The following is a 26,405-nucleotide window of genomic DNA, read 5'->3' on the forward strand; positions in this document are numbered from 1 at the left end:
TAGGGAGCTGATAAGTGTCTTAAGACGCAAATGTCATGAGGCTTTCTATTCGCAAGAATATTAAGGCTTGTCATATTTGTGCAACAATCCTGAAGAGGCAATAATACAAAAGAAAAAGATAAGATGAGATCAATGGGTTTTCATATGAAAGTGCGAAGACATCTTGCGATTTCGTCGCAAGACAGCAATGTCATGGGGCTTTATTTTCGCAAGAATATTTAGGCCTGTCATATTGTCGCAGCATTCCTGAAGAGGCCATAATACAAAAGAAAAAGTTAAGGAAAGATCAATGGGTTTTTGCATGAAAGTTCAAGGACGTCCTCCGATTTTGTCGCAATGACAAGAGGTGGCATAATAAGACCTTTAATTAGGAAGGAAAAATAAGACCACATGATAAAACAAAATATTTATAAGTATTCGTAACAGATTATTTTTTGCAAGAAAGATAATGAGAGGCAAGTATGGGAATCAATACACAAGAAGCATTATCTTTCTCGTCAACAAAATATTAAAAGGAAAAGTTGATTCCAAAGTTGGTTGAAAAGTGTAACTCGCAGAAGTGATAAAAATAAGACAGTTCAAGAAGACAAAGCTAGATAAGAAGCTCAAGCTTCAGTATTAATCTCAGTAACAGGAGATAACAGAAATTCTTTGCCAATATTCTCATTATCACAAGCTTCTCCTTTATTTCGGTTCTGATCTTCGCCTTGACTAGCATCTTGATTATCTCCAGCAATTACCTCTTCAGGAGAAATTTCTTTCTCATTTTGATTAACACCAGCAGATGCTTCTTTAGAAAGAATTTCTTCTTCATCTTCCAAGAAATTATCCTTTGCACCGCTTTCGTAATCATAATCACTATCAGCAGGGCGAGGAACTTCATCATCATCTATTTCTAAAGGTTCAATTGATGTAGGAGGAAGAGATTTGGACAATAAAATGTCATTTACAAGGACCTACGGCTAAAGCAAGAAATCCTGTCATGACGTGTAGGATAGATATTTAGGATCGAAATTTAAGAATTGAATTGAACAAGGATTTATTCCTTTTTCCAAAGGACCCACCTGCAACACATGATGCGACATTTAATTTAACTTAATTAGCAGGAAATTGGGAAGTTTCTTTAGTATTGAAAATTGAAGTTTTAACGACAAAAGTTAGGAAATGGATTACAATTTGAATTACATGCTTATCTGCATGACCAAAATATGCAGCCAAGCATCCAATAACCACAGTCGGCATGGGCACTAAAGCCCGATATCCAGTATAAACTTGGCTTCTCATTTATCTGCACACACAGCAAATCAATATTTTTCTCAATTTCTTTCTTATTTGAAGAAAACTGCTATCAAAAAATAAAATTCTTGCCGACCCCTTCAGTTGTGAAGACATATTATGGTTGCTGCTGCACTCATAAATCCAACGATTATTGAATGCGATAAGGAATCCACCAGTATTACTAATGTGCAGAAATTAATCGCATTAAAGAAGCCACAGGGATGAAGGCAGCAAGGCATGGATTTTTACCTAAGAAATCCCAGCGCGAATTGGAAATTTCCAGTGAATGCAGCAGTGAAAACCAAACGAAGTTTATAAAGATGGATTTTCCAACCAATCAGATTGAACACCTACATGTTAAGTGAATTTGTTTGTAATTTTTATCCAACATGTTAGGAAATTGCATCTCTTTGAATATTTATCTTTCAAAATTAAAAGAAGAATGACCTTAGAGGTTCTTTGTTTTGATTTACGAAATGCTATCAAGTGAAGAGCTCGATTAACAGGAAGCAGCCTCGTATCAGGGACTTTTTGAAGCCGCCTAGGAAATTATTGACACGATAAATGATAAATATTCTTCTTCATTGTTCTCCATGAATTCGATCTTCCTAGTATATATACATGAACCCAACACCAATATTTATCGCCATTTTGCCAGAGACACCACTTTGAAGTTATCAATCTTGCGGCCATAACTACATCTATATTGGTAAGACAAACTGCTTACAATATGGATTTATTTAGAAATACAGAAGTGATGACTTCAAAGTAGTGTCTCTAGCTCGTAATGACGACAAATACTGGTGTCACGCTCATGTAAATACACTAAAAGGATCGAATTCATGAAGAGAATTCCTCATAATCTACCGTGTCAAGAATTCCCCCGGAGGGCTTCAAGAAGTACCCGATATGGGGAGGCTTCCGGTTAATAAAGCTCTTCACTGGATAGCATTTTGTAAATCAGGACAAGGAACCTCTAAAGTCATTCTTTCTTTCAATTAAACAAGTAGTCTAGAGATAACATGTTGGATGAAAGATTTTAAACGAATTACTATATATGCAGGTGTGCAATCTAGAGAAGTTGGATAGATATCATCCGACCGGAGACATCATGCATACTCACAACTTCTCACGCACTTGTCTCAATTGCGGTGAAGCAGTATTCATCACCAAAATACTTGTTAGAAGAGAGTTTGCTTCAAGCAGTCCATTTCCAATACTCTCCACTTGACATAAGTGATGCCATCAATTTCACTCATGCCATCTTTTCCTGCACGTAGATCAACAACAGGTTATAGCAAGTGATGAATTACTACGGTTTTACTCAAACAAACAGATACCAAAATACCAACTGACAAAAGATTTTTAGTGGATATAAGTACAAGCATATGTTAAGTATCAAATGCGTTACATTTCCTCTCAAAAACTGAATAGTCGGAGAGAAAAGATAATTTCACAGGAACTTAGTTTGTAACGAGAAAACTTCTAATATCCATTATCCACATACATTTGTTCCTTGGATTCAGATGTTGAACAGTTTTCATGACTCTTAGCTGACACTCATTTTCTAGAAACGAATTATCTGTGTATTCCCAGGTTTTGTTTTGTCTTACATTCTAGTGATACAAATCCAATCAAAAGCCAAATACCAGGAAACAAAATCATGCTATTGTACCTTATCTGAACATTCTTCACGTGCTTTTATAGAAAGCCTAAGTAGATCGGACGAGTAAGAAATAATTGCCAATTTGAGGTGATACACAGCTGAGAATAGAACTTGTATACATGCAGCTCTAACGTCTGAGTATGTAATCACCTGCATTGTAGAAAGAAATGTGGTTATAGTAGGTACTAGTTGAGCTACAAAAATGAAACTCTGGTCTAGAAGATTATGCTTCAAAGTTTCAAGTGAATTATTCTGTCAGTGAAATTATAAAATTAGAATAGAAAAATGAGTTCAGAGATTATACAGTAAATAAAGACTATCTCGAAGGAGGAGACTGATACAAACAAAATCTTGCTTGTATCCGTTATCTCCTTATAAATTCACATTTTTCCTGACAGGTAGGGTTCTAGATAATTTTTATGAAAAAAGAAAAGAAAAAAGGTCCTAGAGAATCCTAGAGAATATGTAAGCTGATCATAATCTTCATAACAAACATACCGCAGCAGAATTACTGAGAACAGGAAGAATTCTTTTAGCCAGTCCTTCTTTCCGGGTTCGAGATCTTCTGGCAAGCAAGGGTAGTAACATGAGCCATGCATAAACGAAAAGAAAAAAAGGCAGGCTTTTCAGGCCCACGGTCATTCTGTTGAATCAACTGCTGGATCACATAATTGAGGACTAATCATTTTCTGCATTAGGAATACCGTGAAGACCCTCCAAATATATAGCTATAAACATCATATGGCCTCACAAAAATATGTCTAACAAAGCGTAAATAAATACTTATAAGTAATAAATCCATATGAAACGTTTCTAACACAAAACAAAAAACAAAGAATCCATATGAAGAATATTGATGAACACAGAAGAGAAGAAAAAGATGAAGAAGAGGGATTGACGGACAAATGGAGAAGACTAGAGAAGAAGAATAGTTGTTGAATGAGTTAAAATAGTTTTTTCTTTTGATGCTTATTTAAGGTTAAAAAACAGTCGAACAGAATCTAGGGCCTATCTACTGGGCTACAAAGCCTTCTTTTTTTTTTTTAACGCATCAGTGTGTTTTTGGGCTGATGCGCAAAAATGCGCACCTCAAGGCACGAGGTGAAGCACTTTTTGTTCTTTTAAAACATTAACCTAAAACAGAAAACATTAACCAACCCACATTATCTTAAAAGAAAGGAGAACCAACCATCAGAACTCTTTTCCTTTTCATCTGTTTAAGTTTTCCTCATAGAGAACTCCTTCGACGAGTCTGAAGTTGTAGCTCAGCACAAATCATCAGTGCTAAACAATCAATGCACCCATGTTGTGCTTTAGAGACTAGAACATGGAAGAAAAGTATCAGATTTTCATAATCCAAGACAGTTATTGCTATAATGACTTGGGATAATTTAGGATAAATTGAGTACTACCTTCATCGCCATCCAAAGACGGCCAAGTCAGAACCATTTCCAATATTTTCCTTATCTCAAGCATAACAGGATGCAGAGACGGAGTACTGCCCCTTAACTATAAAAGAAGCAACCTAATTAGTAAATTATTCTCTAGCATAATTATGTATATCAAAAGAGAACAGTGCCTTTACCAAAAGGGAAGTACAAATTGCAAACATAGATTCTTTTATATCCCGAGAACAGGCGGCAGTCTCCAACTGGGATCACATCATTGGATAGAGAATCTAAGAAATTACAGGGAAAAATTTGTCAGGACAATATATAATACATGCAGTTTTGCAAGCAATTGTTTATTACATTGATGCAGTCATTATACGAATACCAATGCAGTAGGATTTCAATAACTGCTAAAAATGAAAAACAACATACTATTGCAATCTTTACATTGCTTGCCAAGCCACGGGGATATACCTTAGGATGAAGGCGACCACATAATTCGGCTGCAAGCTTTCTGACATCTTCAAGTTCATATTTATTAAATGCTCTAGTGAAAAGAAAAAGGAAAAAAACAAACAGAAAATAACAAAATGAATATGTTACTAGAGAACAGTCTGAGGCCATTTCCAATGCAAATCACTAACAATTCATACACATACATACCTGTTAACAAGAAGAACAGCAATACTTGAGCGGTTCTCAAAGCTGGAGTCTGCTGTACCTGAAGTTGTTCTCGCAGAAGTTAAAGTTGGTATAGATGTTTCTGTAACCATATACTGAATGAGGTTTTGGGTGTTGACAGTGGTGTCAATGACGAATGGCATGCGCAAAAAGTTAACAGTTCTACAGTGGTGGAGTGACCAGAAATCAAACACACCATTTATTTGCAACCAGTGGAACTTTTGCAATTACTTTTTCTGACATTTCTTAAATCATGTTGAACCCTCAGCAAGGTTCAAACTGCTGCATTTGATTTTAGTGATAAACAAAACTCGTTGTCAAATAGATCAACCATGTATGGCTTAAACAAAAGAGAAATTAAAAAACATACCATCCACAATGCCTTTTTTTGAGAAGATGACCATACATAATGGAGAAGTTAAGATCATCAAATACTCTTGATGGAAGAAGCCTGATTATGAGTAGTGGACAGAGACGATCAAACACAGAACCCCTCAATATACAAGAATCATCACCCTTATCTATTCCACTTGCTCCTGTAGCCACCAATTTTACATACATCCTGCATGCATGATAGGTTCGCTAGTTCAAGATCAATGGTAAAACATTACAAACATTAGAAATAAATTACAGAAGCACTTTGCCGGATAGTTTACTTCCATCAACTAAATTTTCAAATGATAATATGTATTTCATCTGGTTCCCAGGTTTGGATAAACTCTTGTGTCCAAGTGGTCTCAACTAGGAAAAGGTCATAAAATGACTTTGGGCTGCCCTCAACTCAAGACCTTCACCAAAGACATTGTTGAGAAGAATACTGATCCTCTAAGCCAAGTTACTTATTTGTGCTTGTTGGTAAGACCAATATATGTAATAGGAGAACCATTTGGAACAATTCCTTTTGACTAATTCAATACCAACTGAAATCTATAGTCTACGCTGAAGTAAATGAAAAGGTGAGAGATTACACTCATACAGCATCGTAGTGTCGACAAGAATTAAAAAAAATCATACACATCTAGCGAAGCATCATTTACTTGCCTGTGACAAGAGATTCTGTGATAACTGTAAACCCTGTCCTGACATTGCAATCTCCTATCCAGATACAGATATGGGCCCTAGCTAACCTCTAGAGGGAATCATAGGAAAAATCAAAAAAAGAAATTATGTCATTCCGAAGAAGTCTTCTACAGAGGGAAAGCTTCGGAAAGATCCTGATCGATCAGTGATTATCCATGGGATGGCGGACTAACCTAAATAGGCTCGGGAATATAAATTGAAGGACATCCGCGGAGTGTTTCTGGCATCATAGGTTTTTTCCCCCCTTTGCCATATGCTTAATAGCGGGTTGGTTACACCTGCAACCGAAATGGAAGCCAAGCGTTTCGTGGTTCAAAATTACCGAATCTCGGGAGTCGTACCCATTCAATGGAAGTGCTTGCCTCTAGGAGCACCATGCCGAATCTCTCTACCATTTTCTTCTCTTCCACTTTGGCCAATATGAGTTTACCAGGTACTAGCAGCTTTATCGGGGAACTTCTATTGATCGGCAATCGCCAGCTAGCCTAAAGCTGAGAATACTCAATTTCGTCTCATTTTTTGTTCGACTGCCCCCTGACCTACCGGATAGACCAGATTCTACCTACTTTTCCTAAGCGTAGATCCAGCTGAAGATATTATAGGGTCAGACAAATACTCTAGGTGGATATTAGACACTACTTTGCAAAATCTTGAGAATATTTGAAGAAACCCCTTTAATCTCAGCTTTAAAAGGCAAGTATAAAATCGAGAGACAAAGAGTACAAAAATGGTGTATAGCATAAGGTGATATAAGTATGTCTTTCATCCCCGTTAATTTTCATGCAAATTCAAGCATGTGCACAATTATAAAATTCATGTTTTTTAGATTCATAGACTTAGGAAGTTTTTGACCTGGATGCCTGATATGTACTGATTCAACATTTCCATGTAGCTCTTAGACAATCTGCAGTCCTCCAACCTCAGAAGCACGCAATAGTGTTTCCCACAAGAAGAAAGTAAAGCCATTCCAGTTTTAACTGTATCTCCACCTGTTTTCAGATGTAGTCGAAAACAAATTGTGATGAATATGTGAATAGAAGTATGAACACAATCTAACAGATCTGTTAATGGTCAAAATAGAGGACCGAGGGTTAGACGTGCCTGCTCGGGAACAAGAGTGTAAAACTTGCTCCAATCCTTTTGCATGTAAAGGCCGGCTTTTTCTGCTCCGCTGCAGGTAAGTTTGCAACATAAAAAGTCAATAAGTTCATAAAGTGTAGACCAAACATCAACTATCAGCCGACAGACAATCAGATGATATGAAACACCCAGCTCTTAGAAACTTGATGCAGCTTAGAACTTTAGTTCGACTCCAAATGGCGATGTTACTCTGCACCAGTTTCCTAAGGTTCAACTAAGTGCCAACAATAACATTTTGGGTGTTGAATATCGTTGACCACTATCAGGGCGAACACAAATTGTAGACATATAGTGCTAAAGTTACACGATTTACATATGGTTACACTTTCCTTAAGAAGATATCATTGATAGACTACAACAGCAATTATTCATCTCTTACAGAAAATTCGATTTGTCTTTGACATGCGCTATAAGTTTTTGCTGCAGTCTTATATATTACTCTTCTAGCCATAAGGTATCCTGAGTCTTCCTTCAAGAACACTACATAAGATGACACCTTGTACTGGATACCATCGTGCATTTTGCATTCAAAAGTCTTTTCACACTTCACTAATGTTTCTTAAGCTTTATACAGATACATGAATGCATCAGACCAATCATCCAGCAAAGAACCATGGTAATATTCAACACTTTTGCATGCCACTTTAAGAGAAAACAAGAGAGGTTAAAGAATTGATAGACGGAGATGTGCAGATAACATACAGCCAAGAGTTTCAGCACAAGAGTAACGAGTTCATCCAAATGAATCTAAAGTACCAATTCCATCTCCACGTTTTCAGTGCCTTGTTGAAGCGTATAAATTGAATTCACTGGCTTCTTAGTACTAGCAGTAGCTGTTGATATAGCAAGTACTTTTTCTTTATCTGCAGACAAGAATGCAATCAGCAACAGCTACTGAAAGACGAGTAGGCAATTCAAATCCGTCCTGCAATTTGCTACAAGAACAGTTGCACAGAGATGAGCCTACAAAATAAAACAAAGGTAAAAATAACTTAATCATGGAAATATTAGCTTGTGAAGCTAATCAACAGGCCCACCGCCAGGTACGAAACAAGGACATGACTTACTACTGTTTCGTACTTTGAGTTTACCACAAGTCAAAAGAATGCCCTATAAGAGGAATTAATTTAGTCTGTACAGTGTGTATGGAAGATTAAAATACAGCTTAGAAAGTCTTTTGGGCAACTACAAGAATTTACAACTTTTGTAAGTGTAGTCAGCACAATTTACAACTTATTGGAGATGTAGAGTTCATACCTTCCACTGCAAACAACAGACGAACGATGTAAAATTGAAGAGGAAAAAATCTTCAATAATTTCTGTCGCTTCACCCCTGTGGTTCAGAAAATATCAGTCAAAAGATATCCTTTAATTTAAGGACCAAATGAGAAAACTCCAATAGTTAACACATTATACCAAAGTTTTTCCCCAAGGTAAAGTCATATAAGTTGCTCTTAAGTCCAAGTTATACATAAAGTTGGAACAAAATGGTAATAAAGTTTAGCCGGTTTACTTAAACATATAATAACAGCCTCAACAATAAGCAATTCCACAATTAAGAACAGCAACCTTAGATTACCGATGCTCAAAGTAACTGAGAAATGAAGTAATTTCATTACCAATATCTGAAGATTGCTTCTTAGTTATCCCATGTTCTACAGGTGCACGTATCAATGTGCACCATCCAAGAGCGATACAGATCATTTTTTCTCTTGATACTGGTCACCAGATCAACTGCAAGAGCTTCAAAAACAAGTTCATCTTCGAATAACCAATTAAGAAGTATCAAAAACTTGGTTTGATCTTCTTGAACCCTTCCACATCAATAACTGCAAATAAAAAGGTAAAAATACATTTAATTAACAAAAAATAAAAGCTAAAACTCACGAACAAAATCAAATTCTAGAAAATGTTTCTTGAGAAATCTCACATTTTCAATCATCGGAACAAGAATTTGATCCAATGACTCTCACTCTTGTTTCCCTACTGCATCGATAACGTACTTTTTAAGGACACATAGTGATTCTTCCAAACTCCCTACAAAACCCTAAATCATTAAAAAATAAATAAATTTGTATCTCGAAAAAAAATAAAAATAAAAAACCTAATTCATACATAAAATTTTAAAAAATGCTACCAGAAGTTCTAAAAGAAGCAGAGCCAAGATAAGAAATGGAGTCTTCTAGTTTTTTGGGACGAGAAGTGAGAAGAGTGTTGATTACCTTGCCGATAGTCGAGGAAATCACAGTTGAATTAGTCAAATCTGATATCCATAAGTGTGGTTCCTCCATTCCATTATGCAAATTTAAGCTTCTCTTTGTTTTTGGAGTTTCAGATTGTAATTGTTAACCTATTTTGCTGCTAATTTTGTGGATTTGCTCTCGCGGGAAAAACAAGAATCGAGCGAGAAAGAGAGAGGGCTTGTGTTTTCAAAAAATAAGAGAGAGAGGGTTTGGGTTCTGGTCTACAAATATGAGAGAACCGAACTCGAATCGTTCTGTAGGGCGCCAGCGTTCTGTATCAAGTAAAAGGCGCCCGTAACCAAAGAAGTTGGGGCATGATAAATTAGCATATTTTGATTTGATTGGAACAGAATTAGCATATACTGTACTTTTCATCATTTATAAAGAAGGTTATTATTGGGGCGTCACACTCCAATAGAGGGGTTTTACTTGGATTTTTAATGTCCAAAAAAGTAGTTATGGGATATCCTAACACATATACAAAATGTCTAGATTACCCTTTAACTAAAATAAAAACTTAAAAACCGTAGAAGTGATTTTACGTCCAGGTTATGATTAATTCCATCCGTAAAATTTTATTTGTACGTAGTTTTACGTCCAGGTTTGGATTAGTTTCCAACCGTAGAAGCTCATTTTACGTCCAGGTTTCTTTTAATTCCAACCGTAAAATCCGATTTTACGTCTAGTTTTCTTTTAATTCCAACCGTAGAAGTGATTTTACGTCCAGGTTTAGTTGAATTCCAACCGTAATTTTCAATTTTACGTCTAGGTTTAGTTGAATTCCAACCGTAATTTCAATTTTACGTCTAGGTTTAGTTTACTAAATTTTCCTTTCGTCAACCTAGCAGTAAATTTCAATTTTAGGTCCAGATTCCTTTTAATTCCAACCGTAGAAATTGATTTTACGTCCAGGTTTTGATTGATTCCCACCGTAGAAATTGGTTTTACGTCCAGGTTTGGATTGATTGCAACCGTAGAAATTAATTATTATCTAATTAAATTAAATAAAATTAAAATTAACGAAAGGATTATTCAGTTTACAAAATTATTTGAGATAAGGGATTTTTAATATTACTTCTGGATGACCAGTTTTTGTCCTATTAAGTGAAGCCCCTCTAATGGAATGTTACGCCCCAATAATAGCCTTCTTTATAAAACATGAAACAAAAAAAAATCCAAATAGGTGGCTTGTAAGACTTGTCTATAGCTATCTTGTAGCACAGTAATAGTTTCCTTTCGTTTTCGATGAAGATTTTTCAGACAATAATGGTTATCAAGTCAAAGAAAAAACATATTTTTCAGACAATATGGTATTTAGATAAGATCATTGAATAATGATAAATTGATAATTTGACTGTTAGTTTGAAATCTTGGGTCATTGTTGCTAGACGTACAATGGAAGCCACATCGATGAAGTTTGAAGATTCAAATACTTTAATCTATATATAAGCTTCATGAGCATGTTTTCGATTACTGCTCTTATCCTAAAAGTGAAAACACATGAATAAGTTAATTACTACTGTTCTTACACTTCTTCTGCTCAGATATGGTGCGATTAATGAAGCCGCCGCATCCATAACCAAGGTACATAACTTTGTAAAATTCATGGATGCATATGTTCTATAGCTAACTGAATTCTGTGTGTTTTTTTTGCATATTTGCAGCACTATATAGTGTATATGGGAGATCATTCGTACCCGGATTCGAATTCCGTTATCACATCAAACCATGGTTTGCTTGCATCAGTTACTGGAAGGTAAATAATTTATCATCAGCTTTGTACTTGTTACAGGATGGTATACCATGGTCTTCTCATGGAATATTTTTTTTTTTTTATAATTTTTGTTGTCGATTTCCGTTTTTATAGTATTCGTCAAGCAATTCACCATTATAGCAAGAGTTTTCGAGGGTTCTCGGCGATTCTCACACCAGAACAAGCACAACAGCTTCGCGGTAAACTCTATTCCTACTCCATTTTTAAAGCGTAGTCTTTGTGTTTATTAATGGGATCCATTACTTTTGCTTTTGGATTACAGATTCAGAATCAGTTATATCAGTTTTTGAAAGTAGGATTAGCAAACTCCATACTACTCATTCCTGGGAATTTCTGGGAGTCGATGCTATTCCACAGTATAACCAATTCACGGAAATTGAATCCAAATCCGACGTGATCGTTGGCGTCCTAGATTCCGGTAAATATGCAACTGAAATTGACAGCTTATTATTGTGTTGTAGAGTATATACTTCAAGAATTGGAATTTTATACTTGAATTTGTAGGCATTTGGCCCGAGTCAGAGAGCTTTAATGATAAAGGATTAGGGCCTGTTCCCAAGAGATTCAAGGGAGAATGTGTTGCCGGTGATCAGTTTACAGTCAAGAACTGCAACAGGTAATTCATAGTTTTGAATCAAAACTTGGAAATGAATCATAAATTCTGCATTTTAACGCATTGTTTGGAATCGAATTTCCGTAGGAAAATAATTGGTGCTCGGTTCTACTCGAAAGGATTTGAAGCAGAGTATGGACGACTTCAGTCCTTCAACAGAACCATTTTCCGGTCCGCTCGTGACAGTGATGGCCATGGAACTCACACCGCATCCACGGTAGCAGGGTCAGTGGTTAATAATGTGAGCTTATCTGGTATGGCTAGTGGAACTGCGAGGGGAGGCATGCCGAATGCAAGACTTGCTATATACAAACCATGTTGGTTTGTAGTTTGCAGCGACGCTGATCTCCTTTTGGCTTTTGACGATGCTATTGACGACGGAGTCGATATAATCTCTCTATCTTTAGGCGCTGCGCCAACAAGTTTCTTCACAGACGTTTACTCAATTGGTTCTTTCCATGCATTTAAGAAAGGAATTCTTGTTTCTGCTGCTGGTGGAAATGGAGGACTTCCTGGCACCGCAATTCATCCTGCTCCTTGGATCCTAGCAGTTGCTGCTAGCACTATTGATCGAGACTTCTATTCCAATGTCCATCTTGGCAATTCGAAGATTTTGAAGGCAAGTATTTGGATAGTATGCCACATAGTACATCTATATAGCATGCTGAACTAACCTCAAGGAACATAACATTTCAGGGTTATGCAATAAACCCACTTGAGATGGATAACTATTACGGGGTTATATCTGCGACTGATGCTGCTGCTGCCGGTGTTCCATTGAGGAATGCAAGGTCTGCATTGTCACATGGACATGGTGTTTAAACGTACAGTATTAGGACTCGTGCGTCGTGATATGTAATTGGTTTTGCTTTCTAACAATTTCCTGTTTACTTTTAAGCTTTTGCTACAAGAACACTCTTGACCATGTCTTGATTAAGGGAAAGATAGTGGTGTGTTTGGGAGAGGCAGTCACAAGCGATATCAGAAGTGACAAAGCCATTGTTGTAAGAGATGGCGGCGGTGTTGGGATGATTCTTATTGACCCAACAATTGGGAATGATTTCGGCTTTCAGTACGTCATTCCAACTACTCTTCTTGATCCAAAAGAAGCTGAGCTTCTTCAGGAATATATGACCACAGAGAAGTAAGTTCTTAAACCGCACTTTTCAAGCCATTTTTCTAATTTAAAGGGTTCAACAACACTAAGGTTGAGAGCAAATATTTTTGTTTTCTTATCAGGGAACCAACCGCAAGAATTTACCCAACAAGAACGACAACTCTCAACACCATTCGTGCACCCAAAATGGCCGTGTTTTCTTCTATAGGACCGAACATTATCACTCCTGACATTATCAAAGTAAGTTTTGTCCTTGACAATTAGAAGGAATCAAAATTTTGCCTAAGCGCGGCACATAATGAAGTTAAAATGATGGGTTTCATTGCAGCCTGATATAACAGCACCTGGGGTAAACATATTGGCAGCATGGTCTCCAGTTGGTATTGAGTTCACTGGCGATCGATCCGTTGACTTCAACGTTCTTTCAGGGACTTCCATGTCTTGCCCACATGCTTCTGCAGTTGCCGCTATCATAAAGAGTCACCACCCTTCTTGGAGTCCATCAGCTATAAAATCAGCAATAATGACAACAGGTTAACGATACTCACAACTTCACAATGATTGTTTCCCCAAAATTTCTCTTTTCAGATAAAATTTTGCAGCTTTTATATGCAATTGCTTTTAACATTGATGATACAGCTACAGTGATGGACAATAGTTGGAGACCGATAACAAAAAATCCAAATGGTACTCAAACCACACCATTCGACTATGGATCAGGGCACATAAATCCTGTGGCAGCAGTTGATCCTGGACTGGTATATGATTTTGGAGTCAGTGACGTAATAAATTTCCTATGTGGTACCGGCGCCAGCTCTGCACAAATTCAAAATCTCACCGAAACACCATTAGTCACATGTAACAATCCACCAATTCCAGCCTACGATCTAAATTACCCTTCAATTAGTGTAGCTAAAATGAACGGAAATGTTTCAGTTCTACGAACAGCAACATACTACGGTAATGGCCCAACAGTTTTTAAAGCCGCTTTCAAGAAACCGCCTGGAGTGAGAGTTGTGGTGGAACCGCATGAACTTAAGTTCCAAAAATCTGGTGAAAAGATGTCATTCAGGGTTCATCTAATGCCTTACAAGAGTAGTAATGGAAGTTTTGTGTTTGGTTCCATGACTTGGAGCAATGGTATACACAAAGTTAAGAGTCCCATTGGAGTAAATGTGACTTCAATCTAGTTAGTAGCTAAAGTTTTAAATTCCAAATACTACATGTCTATTTAGTATTTATATTAAATAACAAATCTTGATATTTAACAAGACAAGGTACGAATCTCATAGGGTGTTTGTTTTCTGTTTACTCTGGCCTAAGACATCTGATTCGTGTCTGACTCACTTGACTCGCACCGGGTTAGATACTTTTTTTTTTTTTGTTAATACGAAAGATTAAATTTATTGATCTGATAAAAGTTACACATTTCTATCCTCTTGGATACTAGTATTGATCCAAGAAGGAGTATTGTTTCCCATTCTTCATCATACTTAGCTCGTCTGATTTGGAAGCTTTTGAGTCAGGTTGTATCCAATTTGCTACACCTGAGACAACTGAGTCAGATTCAGATGAATCAGCTGAGTCATCTGAGTCAGCAGCAATACCTGGCTATTAGAATGTGTCTTACACAATTTTTTTACCAATTTGTTTGGCTTGACATGATCCACCGGAGAAGACAAAGGACTCGTCCACTTTAGTTCGAGAAGAAGATGAATCGAAGCCCATATCATATGAGCACTTGCAATGAAAAAGTTACATACAGCTTTCAAGCTTTTCATGCCGACTCATTTAGCCTGACATTACAAACAAGAAAAAAAGAAAATCCTTATCTATCATCTGTGCTCTATACAATATCATTAGTACTATTCTCTACTTTATTTATCGTATTCGTCGTATCACTTCCATCAACTTGTTTCTTAGAACTTCTAAGATTGAAACGGCATGCTTCAACTGCATCATTGATCGACAAGAATATGGAATCCTTGCCTATTGTCTCAATAAGGTTTGATAACATTAGCTTCTCCATCACTTCTATCTTAGGATTGGCTAATACCACGTTAATTCCTTTTCTTTCGATACTTTTCAGAACTTCAGTCAGCATTCCGATGCCAGTAATATCAAATAGTAGTAACTCCTACAAATAAAAATATTATCATTCAGCGGCTGACCAAATGCAAGAGTAAACAGCCCAAATCCATTGACTAAATTAGATTAAGCGCTTGTTGTCAAATTTACCTCCCATATCTAAAATAATATTCTCGATGTCAGCGGAGTTGGAATCACGCATGCTTTGTTCATGGTCCATCCACCTCGAAATCCTAGTCGAAATTTGGAGATAAAGCTATTTAGAATTTGTGGTCTACATATACGTGAGGTAAGCAACTATGTTACTTACATCAAAGCTTACCTTTCTCGTACGTATGTACAATTAGCAAAGTAAATGGGAGATCCCAGCTGTAGAATTAGTACACCGGGAACCTTTTCTGCAGAAGGATATTGTTCAATGTCGCGGTACATTTCTGAGTTTGACATTTTCCCAAGATTAGATATTGGAGGCCTAGCAACGCATATAAGTGCTCTGATGATGGATAATCCTATCTACAAAAGCAAACAAGTAAAAATGAAGAAAAGTTTTTGCTAGATAAAAGACATCCTTATATATTGCATTTCTTACGTAAGTTTTGCAGTTTTCCGAAGAGAAAATTACCGATATCATGAGGCCGACATCCATACATAGAAAGATTACTCCAAAGTATGCGGACATACAAATGCAAAAATCATATTTATCAACTTTGTAAATGTGATATGCCTCTTCATATTCGATTAGTCCAAGCATAGCAGCCATGATGATTGCAGAAAGGGTGACAAGAGGAGTGTAACTGAAGGCAGGAGCGATAAATAATAATGTTAACATCATGCAAACTGCCATCACAACGTTGGACATTGCTGTTTTACATCCCGCGCTGTAATTCACGGCAGTTTTCGAAAATGGCCCTGAAAAACAAAGAAACAATCTGTACCACATGAGCAAAATTTCCATTGTTTGCAATATTCAACAGAACGTGACTTCACTGAGCATACCGGTGGTCAAATAGCAGGAGGTAAGTGAGCCGACAAGGTTCATCATCCCAAATGCTAGCATCTCTTTATTCCCATCTATTTGAGTATTTTTCATCGTGGCGAAACTTCTCGCTATTGCAATACCTTCCTGTATATGCATGCATGGACAGTTACAAAAAATGCTATCCAGAAAATTCTGGAGAATATGGAATTGACGTGCATAGAACTTACGGCTAAAGCAAGAAATCCTGTCATGATACCGGCTTTTATGGTGTAGAGTAGATATTCAGGATCGAAGTTCAAGAATTGAATTGAAGAAGGGTTTATTCCTTTTTTCAAAGGACCCACCAGCAACACATAATGCGACACTTAATTTAGCTTAGCTTACCAGGAAATTGTGAAGTTTCTTTAGAATTGAAAATTGAAAATGTTAACAGATAAAAAAGGTTGGGAAACGGATTACAATTTGAATTCCATGCTTATCTGCATGACCAAAATATGCAACCAAGCATCCAATAACCACAGACAGCATGGGCGAGACAAAACTATAGACTGTAGGTTAACTAGAAGAGACTGAATCGTATTTTATTAATTGAACTGTACGAGTTTTACAGACGCTGGACAAAGTGTTTATATACACAGATTTTCTTGATCAGTAAGGAAAGTCTGTTTCCTAACTTAAACTTGAATTCCTAAAATACAGCTTTCTTGAGAAAGAGGATACCGTGTGTTATTTTACACACGTATCATATGTTGAGTTAACACCCTACCGCAAGCGTAACGGGTTATCCTGGACCGCTAGCTTGAACCTTAAAAGAGAAAACCGATCTTTAGAGAGTGGTTTAGTAAAAATATCCGCAATTTGATCTTTAGAGGATATAAAACGGACATCAAGAAGCTTGGAAGCTACTTGATCACGAACAAAATGATAATCAATTTCTATATGTTTCATCCGAGCATGAAATATAGGATTAATTGTGAGATAAGTTGCACCAAGATTGTCACACCATAATACTGGAGGAGAGCGTGTAGAGATACGAAGCTCGGAAATAAGTGATTGAATCCACATAATTTCGGCAGTAGCAATGGCAAGTCCCCTATACTCAGCTCAGTACTAGAACGAGAAACTGTTTTCTGTTTACGAGCACTCCATGAGATAATGTTACCACCTAAATAGACACAATATCCACTTGTAGAACGACGATCATCAAGAGAACCAACCCAATCAGAATCAGTATATGCACTGAAAGATAGTTGTAAAGAAGGAGATGGCCGAAGAAGTATACCAAACGTACTTGTATGCTTGAGATAACGAAGAATACGCTTAACTAATCCCCAGTGAAACTCTGTAGGAGCATGCATAAATTGACAAACTTTATTGACAGCAAACGCAAGGTCTGGAAGAGTAAACGTTAAATATTGCAAAGCTCCAACAATGCTACGATATTCAGTAGCATCTGTTAATAAAGTACTACGATCAGAAGAAATATCACCAGAGGTACTCAGTGGAGTAGTAATTGGTTTTACTCCATCCATTTTGGCTCGAATGAGAAGATCATGAGCATAACGTTGTTGAGAAAGAAATAACCCCGAAGAAGTACGAATTGCCTCAATTCCAAGAAAATAAGACAACTGACCAAGATCTTTAATTGCAAATTCTTGTTGTAAACGAGTGAGAATAGAGGAAATACATGTAGTACTGGAGCCAGTGACAATAATATCATCCACATAGACCAACAAATAGATAACACCATGAGTCCCATTGTAAATAAACAAGGACGAATCACACTTGGAGGTAACAAACCCAATTTGCAACAAAAAATTGCTAAGTCTGTGGCACCATGCACGAGGAGCCTGTTTAAGTCCATAAAGAGAACGATGTAACTTGCAAACATGTGTAGGAAAACGAGAGTCAACATAACCTGGAGGTTGTTTCATGTACACCTCTTCTTGAAGTTCTCCATGTAAGAAAGCATTCTGCACGTCAAGTTGATGAATAGGCCAATTGGAAGACAAGGCCAATGTAAGAATAATACGTATAGTACACGGTTTGACAACCGGGCTAAACGTCTCAGAATAATCAATCCCCTCTTGTTGATTGTAACCTTTTGCAACTAGGCGAGATTTGCGACGTGCAATTGTACCATCGGGATTACGTTTGATTCGAAAAACCCATTTACATCCAATAACATTCATAGAAGGATCATATGGAACATAAGACCATGTACCATTTCGAAGCAATGCATTGATCTCGTCGTCGGATGATGCACGCCACTGTGGATCTTTAAGAGCTTGAGAAATGCAAGTAGGTTCAAGAGTTGAATCACATATAAGAGCATATTTTGAATTTGGCTTAAAAATACCATCTTTAGCTCTTGTGACCATTGGGGGCGCTGTCAGAACAGGAACTGACGCTGGTGTAATTGCTGATGCTGGAACTGAACCATGTAGCTGATCATTAACAGAACTAAGTGCAGGTGCTGGCATCCTATCATTAATAACGGTAGGGGACGGCTGATCATTAATGGCAGGTGGCGGTTCATCATTAAGAACATATGCTGTCGGTTGTAATGGATGACTTGCAAAGATAGGTGGCGGCTGTATTCCACGTGTTGGAACTGTCGGCTCATCATTGAGAACAGATGTTGTTGGCTGCCGTAGACTCTGACAAAGTACATGTGATGTCGGCTGTTGTGGCGGCTGTTGTGGATGCTGACGAAGTACAGGTGCTGTCGGCTGCTGTGGCGGCTGCTGTGGATGCGGACGAAGTACAGAAGAAACAGGATATCGAGAAGAAGAAACTAGACTTGAAGAAGTTGATGATGTTACCTGTGAAGAAGTCGACGCCGGTGAAGGTGATGCGGATGCAAAGGGAAAGATAGTCTCATCAAAAACAACATGACGACTGACGTATATTCGACCTGTAGGAACATGAAGACACTTATAACCTTTATGAGATGGACTATAGCCAATAAAAACACAAGGAGAAGACAAAGCATCCATTTTATGAGATCGATATGGATGCAAGTGAGGATAGCATAGACAAATCAAATACATGAAGAGAAGTGCAATCAGGTGGGAGATCAAAAAGAACTTCATATGGAGAGGAATTATTAACGGAAGTCGAAGGAACACAATTCATCAAATAACAAGCAGTGTAAAACGAATCATAAAATACAGCTTTCTTGAGAAAGAGGATACTGTGTGTTATTTTACACATGTATCATATGTTGAGTTAACAGGGCGCTAAAGCTGATACCCAGTATAAACTTGGTTTCTTCTTTTTCTGCACACACAACAAGGAAATCTTAACACAGAGCCATATGAGGATTACCACTTCCTTTGTAGCGAGGAGGAAAACAAGGAAACAAACTCCAGCCAGAGCACTTTGCCATCTCCACTGCCGAAAGGAAAGAAAAAGAAAACGGAATACTCATTAGAAGATATTATCACCATGCCATTTGGTTTGAATTCATTCCAACGTGGAAATGAATAACTTACATGATGCCTTTGGCTAAAAACTGAGCTCAACACAGAGATAACATCAGTTTTACAAGTAAAATGAACAAGCCCAAACATTCCCTTCAGTTGTTGAAGACAAATAATTGTTGCTGCTCCACTCATAAATCCAATGATTGTTGAATGCGACAAGAAATCCACCAGTATTCCTAATCTGCAGAGATTAATCATGTGTCATATTGTCTTTAGTTACAATGGAGGCAGCATTGCAAGTTTTCAATTGGCCAAGTCTAGATATCTCAGTAAAACTTACCTAAAAAATCCCAATGCGAATTGGAAAATTCCAGTGAAGAATGTAGCAGTGAAAACCAAATGAAGATATAAAGTTGGATTATCTTTGGCTGAAACTGCTTGGTCTATAATTGAAGCAAGTAATACTGATGCTGATGCTATTGTACCTACAGCAATATCTTTTGAACTGCCAAATATGGCGTAAATTAATGGCGGGATAAAACTTGAATCTGCACGAGAAAAAAGAACCGTTTTGTTAAAAGAATTGCAGCTCCACCGGATTCTTTCACAATCTGACAAAGTCAAAGTCCAGTGACTTTGGCATGAAGTGTAAGCTCAAGGAAAAAAGACCTATTCTAAGATCCTCTATCCTTATCTATTTGGTCGCCTACAAAGTTGAACTGATTAAGGAATCAAATGCTCATATATTTCTCCGAATTAAAAATCTTCATCTTCATCATTTATTTAGAATGAGAACAATTAATTAAATATCCTTCAAATGGGGCAAATAACAGTGTGCATAATGGATAAGCATGCATGTAAATAACTTGCTTATAATAATGTTATGAGAATAAAAGCAATGCAGATTGCAGAGAAGTTGTACGTACAAAGGCCAAGAATTGGAGTAGATTAGCAAGCTTGGCATAACTGATTCCTTGAAGAACAGCAAGACAAGCAATGGTGATTCCTGCTAGTATATCATACCGAAACAATTTGAAATTATATTTCGGTAACCATTCGAACACGGGTAAGAAGTATTGTATTGTTTTTGTCGCCTTATGAAGCGCAGAAGGTTCGTTCTTGAATTGTCGAAATGGATCATCGGGGAAGAATGTTTCTTTAAGATCTGATTTAACAGTTGTTGAAAAACTTCTTGGATTTGAGAAGTTCACCTTGTGAACAAGATTAGTCATGGCTGCTTAAACTTTAGATAAGAGGACAGAAAGTTATTTTTTGCTTCCAAATTTATTGAGAAATGACGTGGATCTTGCATTTATAATGCTAATAAATGTATAATGTACATAGGAAAATCGTGATAATTTTAAGGCTAGTTTGGTATTGTTGTGAATTACAGAAAAGCGCTTTTCTGTTGTGCTGTAATGTGCGTTGTTGTGTTGTGTTGTCGAAATAAATCGGCATAACGTTTGGTAAACTATAATTTAAAAAGCACCGTGCAATTAACAAACTGTAAATTTTGTTTGGTAAACTGGTATTTAAAAGTGCCGGTGATGTAGTTAATGACGAAAATAGACATATTTCAAGAACTAGTTTTAAATACAATTTTATTATAATAAATTATATTTCTAATTTTAACATATTTAATAAAATATAAGTAATATTTATTTTATTTTTTTAATAAAAAATTTTTGATTATGGTTTGCTTAGAAAATATCATTATTTTAATATTTATTAAATTTTTTATTATTTCAATAATAATTTTTAATTATTATTGTATTTATTATATTAAACAAAAAAATGAAAAGAAAGGAGAAATAAAATAAAATTTAGAAATATAATGTTAAATGTACAATATTTGAGGGTAAAACTTGTCTTTATAATAAATTAACAAGGTTAAAATAGAGAATCAATTAAATTGAAAAAAGCACTTGTCTTAAGACTCTTAACATGCTTGTCTTGTTGTTCTTCAATTAATGTTAAAGTGCTTCTCTCCAAAAGCACTTTGAAAGAAATTTACCAAACACAATTTTTAGTAAAAATTTTTACAAGTTTGTTACAAAGTGCTTTTGGTTGAAAAAAACAATCTCAAACGGGGCTTTAGCTTAATTATCCGTTAGTATAAAGATAAGTTTGGATAAATTAGGATAATTAATTACTTAAAATTAGGATGATTTCTGAAGCATGTAAAGAAAATTACATGTCTACACGTGTATTTGGTATCAATCCGTTAGGTAAGACCTTATTTGGCAGTAAAATTAAATCTGAAATCTGAAAAATTCTTTATGTACCACAAAGACGACAACAACAACAACCGTTTTTATCTAAAACAATCCCAATAATATGAAAATCTCCCTATAATTTGATCCATTAGATACATAGAGAGCAAGATAAAAAATGGTAAGTATGATATTTACATAATTAAATTTTTTTTTTACACAATTTAAAACTTGGAGAAGCGAGTTATGAAAAAAAGAAGCATACGATCTAATAGTCTGGTCGGATACATATTCACACGTAGTTTTTTGAATTCTAAAAGTTAAAAAAACAAAAAATTAGTTTGGTACGAAATTTCAGAACGATTTCTAAAAGTGAAAATATCATCTTTTCGTGAAGCAAATAGCTTTGTTTCTGATTTTTGTATCTGGTATCCAAGCACACTAGGTTATTCCGATCCATTTTGGTAGTTGTTGATTCTGCTTACAAAATAAAAACCGGTCAATACCTAGAATACAAAACAAAGCTTGACTAAGTTAGGTTAGGTGAAGAACGGTCGAGATTTTCCTAGGAGGGGAGATAAATCTACAGTCATGATTTGTTCAACTTAATTATTATAAGTGCTCTATAAATCAGTGTTTCACTAATTGCTCATAATAAATGATATATTAATTTTTTTCATTATAAAGTGTTTTTATTAATTAGTGTTTCCCTAATTGCTCATAATAAATGATTAGTTAATTTTTTTCAATATAAATGCTTCCTTAATTAACCGAATCCTTAATTTGATATGTATTTCCATTGATAAATACTTTTGATAAAAATAAATTACTCGATATTAGTGGCGGTAGTGATGGTGGAAGGGGTGGCGGCTCTTAGAAAGTGGTGGAGGTGGAAACATTAGTGGTGCTCTGGGGCGGAGCCAAGCCCTATTGTAATTATTTTGGGTCTTTTAATCATAAAATAAGCTACTAAATTCATTTTACACCCATATCCAACTTGCCAAGAATTTTTTCTCCCCTTCTCAAAATCTGGTTCTGCCCATGGTGATGGTGGTGGAAGAAGTAATGACGATGAGTGCTGGTGATTATTGGTGGACAATATTTGTTCTGTGTCGTTACAACACGAATAAAATTATATTGTGAAAGATGTGACTGGTTGTTTTTGGCAACTTAGTACCATCATGTATAGACGCTCTTGCAACTTTAGTTACTCGTGTGTCACATGGCTTACAATCAATCATATTTTCCTTAACTAGCAACTCCAAAGTATATTTCTTTTGTGTCAAAAGAATAGAATCAGATGTCCTGACAGCTTCAATACCCAAAAAATATCCTAAATCACCCAGTTCTTTCATTGCAAACTCTTTCTTAAGAGAGGTAATTCAAACTATCAATTAACTGAGATGAACTTCCAGTCAACAAGATATCATAAACATACAACAGCAGAACTAGCATTCCATGTTGAGAGAAGATAATAAACGTAGAATTATCTGAAATTGCTTTCTTCAAACTATAAGCAAGAAGAAAAGAGCTAAATCTATGAAACCAAGCTCTAGGTGCTTGTTTCAATCCATACAAACTTTTCTTTGGATGACAAACATAGTTCGATGGAAAATCTGGATTTATGAAACACTGTGGTTGTGACATGTAAACATCTTCATCTAAAAACCCATGTAAGAAAGCATTACTTACATCTAATTGTTTTATCTGCCAATTATAAGATATAGCCATGTACAAGACAACCCTCACAGTAGTGGACTTTACTACAGGACTAAATGTCTCATTATAATCAACACTATCTTGTTGATTATAACCCTTTGCCACTAATCTAGATTTAAACCTATTAATAGTTCCATCTGGCTTTCTTTTTATCTTATAAACCCATTTTGAACCCAAAATATTCATATGTGATTCTGGTGCTACATACTCCCAAGTATCATTATTCCTTAGAGAAACATACTCATCCTTCATAGAATCTTGCCACTTAGGATCATTCATAGCTTGCTTAAAAGTCTTAGGCTCGGTTAGTGTAGTTAACAAAGATGCAAAAGCAGTGGAAATTGGATATTTTATGGAAACATGTGAAACATGATCTGGGAATCGTTTGGGCTTGGAAATACCTTTCTGACCTCTAGTAACCATAGTAGTAGATGGAGTTATATAATCAGAAACAGGGGGATGTTTGTGAAGACCCTAAAAACTAGGGTCTAGTTTAGATGTGCCAAAAACTAGACCCTAAAAACTTAAAATATATCCCTTAGGGGTGTTTGTGAAGACCCCTGTAATGGAGGGGTATTTATTCAATTTCCACTATTAGATAAACATATTGTGTGTGTCAAGTCAATGACAATTGATCAAGTCGTATCCAACAAACAAGGATGGATGTATCTACTTTAATTGATTTACATACAACCTGTGATATTTCAATTATAAAGATAAATAATATGATGCAGAAAAGAAATAACACACACACCAGAAAATTTTTTAACGACGAAACCGCAAATGCATAAAACACCCGGGACCTAGTCCAGATTGAATACCATACTTTATTAAAGCCACTACAGACACTAGTCTGCTACCAATTAACTTCGGAATGGAATGTATTTGAAGTCGAATCAAACCCTCACGGAAATTCAGTTACAATCGCGCTCCATACGCCTCTTGAATCCCAGCAGGACTCTGCGCAATTGATTCCCTTAGCTGACGTCCATTACATCCTAAGAGTTGTGTTAGAGCATTGCTCGGTCGAACTCGCAAGCGTTGCTATCTCAAGCTTGTTTGTCAAGTTTAGGTGATCAAAACTATAAGTTTAGATTTCTAGTCTACTTATAGCTATGTCTCGGATTAGGATATATTGTGTAGTTGAGCTTTAGACTTCACGGCGTTCATCAATTGAAGACGAAGATCTACTGAGCAGAGATTGGAGGAACTTCATCAACAAAAGGTATGTGGTGACTAAAACTTATCTATCACTCAGAAGTCTATTCTATTCTATCTCCTAATGAGACTAAGTCATATAGCTATATAGACTTTTATATTATACACATTTGATATTTCGAGCTGAGTTTAACTCGGTTATCTATTTCTCGAAATATGTGTTGAAGCCTTTTTCTTTATCTACGTTCATCATATTCTTGACAAGTTTAGTTGGAAACAATTTCTTATTTGGAAACTAATTAATAAGTCAAAAGATGATCATGTGAAAATCGGCTTGAAACATCTTACATGATTTGTGTGAGACAATCCTTTGATGTCAACTCGGAAAGTTTTGTTTGATCATTCAATCACTTGAAAATTACTTATAAGCTAATAGTTTGTGTGAAACATCTATTTTCGTCTTCTACGGATATTTCAATGATCGAAATAGGAGTTTAGAACAAATTAACCTTTGTATGGATACAACACAATATGCATACCAGTATGCGAACTGTTGTAGTATGATTCAGGTCCAGAAACCTTGTTTGCATACCAGTATGCGAACAGTTTTAACTGTTAAATTCCCGGAACCAAGTTTGCATACCAGTATGCGAACGGTTCTACCTGAGCTAAGGTTCGGGATAATAGTATGCATACCGGTATGCGAACTGCCGGACAAAGACCAAAGTCCGGAATTATAGGTTGCGTACTCGTATGCAAACTTAGTGGTTAAAGCTCTAAAATCGGTTAAGTATGTTTTCATACTCATGAACAAATACATTTATGAATTAAAGAATGCAATCTTTGCAAACCGTGGCTTAATGTTCATAAATTGATTCTCATGAATCAATCCGATTTTGATTCAATTGGTTCATATATATTTTTGTGAAATAGTTAACAATTGGACAACTCTATTTGAAACACAATTAGATTCATTTGATAAACTTTCATGTTTGATTGATCATCATAGTTGATCTAGAAGTGTTAGCTGAATGTGGTTAAGACAAAAGTATTCATATGTCTAACTTCTGTTAACTATTGTTGAGCCAATTCAATATACACATTTAGGTACGGTTACCCATATCTAAATGAAGGTATATTTCATTTGTGTCTAACAAGCTAAGACCATCTAACGGTGGAGAGATATTGCTTTGGTTTTAAGCATACTTAGCTTGAATCTTAAATCAGGTTTTCATCTAACGGTGAATATTGAATGCTTTGTTACTAATCTATCTTAGATTTGATTGAAAGCAAACCATGATTTAAAAGACTATATAAGGGATAACTCTAGTAAGTGGAAAACCTAATCCCGACACTTTCATGTGTCCTAGTTGCGACTAGAGTCAGTTCTCCTTTAACCTAAGTTTTTCCAAAACCATTATAGGTTAACGACTTGAAGACTTTATTTAGGATTCGTGAAGCCAGACCAAACTATTTTCTCTGTAGTTTTTCCAAAATCAACTGCGTAGAGTCCTGCTGGGATTCAGAGGCGTAAGGAACGCGACTGCACCTTAATCGGGGTGAGACTTGGTTAGGGCTCAACTATACTCCAAGTATGAAGTTAACTTGTAGTAGGCTAGTGTCTATAGCGGCTTAATACAGTGTGGTTGTTCAAATATGGACTATGTCCCAGGGTTTTTCTGCATTTGCGGTTTCCTCGTTGACAAAACTTCTGGTGTATGTATTATTTCTTTTCCGCATTATATTTGCTTATATAATTGAAATATCATAGGTTGTGCGCAAATTAATCAATTGGTAAATCCAACCTTTGGTTGTTGATATAAATTGGTTGACACTT

The 26,405-nt window shown here is 36.1% G+C and overlaps 1 protein-coding gene, 1 long non-coding RNA gene and 1 pseudogene across 2 annotated transcripts; 1 reads left to right on the forward strand and 2 right to left on the reverse strand.

Moving 5' to 3' along the window:
- Nucleotides 1–875: 875 nt before the first annotated feature.
- On the reverse strand, nucleotides 876–9,678 carry LOC113299777. Its single transcript, XR_003335185.1, has 18 exons — nucleotides 9,459–9,678; nucleotides 9,167–9,273; nucleotides 8,856–9,065; nucleotides 8,494–8,569; nucleotides 7,939–8,199; nucleotides 6,949–7,085; nucleotides 5,387–5,578; nucleotides 5,213–5,298; nucleotides 4,999–5,056; nucleotides 4,810–4,882; nucleotides 4,530–4,622; nucleotides 4,357–4,453; nucleotides 4,134–4,264; nucleotides 3,443–3,509; nucleotides 2,954–3,094; nucleotides 1,528–2,548; nucleotides 1,174–1,288; nucleotides 876–1,064 (listed from the first exon to the last, which is right to left on the reverse strand). It is a non-coding gene; the product is annotated as an uncharacterized LOC113299777 (long non-coding RNA).
- Nucleotides 9,679–10,827: 1,149 nt separating this feature from the next.
- Nucleotides 10,828–14,272, forward strand: LOC113299778 (subtilisin-like protease SBT5.3). The gene is made up of 11 exons (XM_026548866.1): nucleotides 10,828–11,063; nucleotides 11,144–11,235; nucleotides 11,347–11,432; nucleotides 11,516–11,671; nucleotides 11,758–11,869; nucleotides 11,954–12,485; nucleotides 12,563–12,657; nucleotides 12,765–13,010; nucleotides 13,106–13,223; nucleotides 13,312–13,516; nucleotides 13,623–14,272. The coding sequence occupies exons 1-11, from the start codon at nucleotides 10,980–10,982 to the stop codon at nucleotides 14,171–14,173; spliced, it is 2,277 nt and encodes a 758-aa protein (XP_026404651.1). The 5' UTR covers nucleotides 10,828–10,979; the 3' UTR covers nucleotides 14,174–14,272.
- Nucleotides 14,273–14,823: 551 nt separating this feature from the next.
- On the reverse strand, nucleotides 14,824–20,710 carry LOC113296085 (annotated as a pseudogene).
- Between the last annotated feature and the right edge of the window lie 5,695 nt (nucleotides 20,711–26,405).

This window comes from Papaver somniferum, chromosome 7 (genome assembly GCF_003573695.1).
Source record: "Papaver somniferum cultivar HN1 chromosome 7, ASM357369v1, whole genome shotgun sequence".
Classification (NCBI taxonomy): Eukaryota; Viridiplantae; Streptophyta; class Magnoliopsida; order Ranunculales; family Papaveraceae; genus Papaver; species Papaver somniferum.

Excerpts from the sequence above, each read along its gene's own strand:
- LOC113299778 (XM_026548866.1), top strand. The coding sequence starts at position 10,980 with ATGAATAAGTTAATTACTACTGTTCTTACACTTCTTCTGCTCAGATAT. Across the intron at positions 13,011-13,105 it reads GAATATATGACCACAGAGAA|GGAACCAACCGCAAGAATTT; the intron begins GTAAGTTCTTAA and ends TTTTCTTATCAG. Across the intron at positions 13,224-13,311 it reads TCACTCCTGACATTATCAAA|CCTGATATAACAGCACCTGG; the intron begins GTAAGTTTTGTC and ends GTTTCATTGCAG.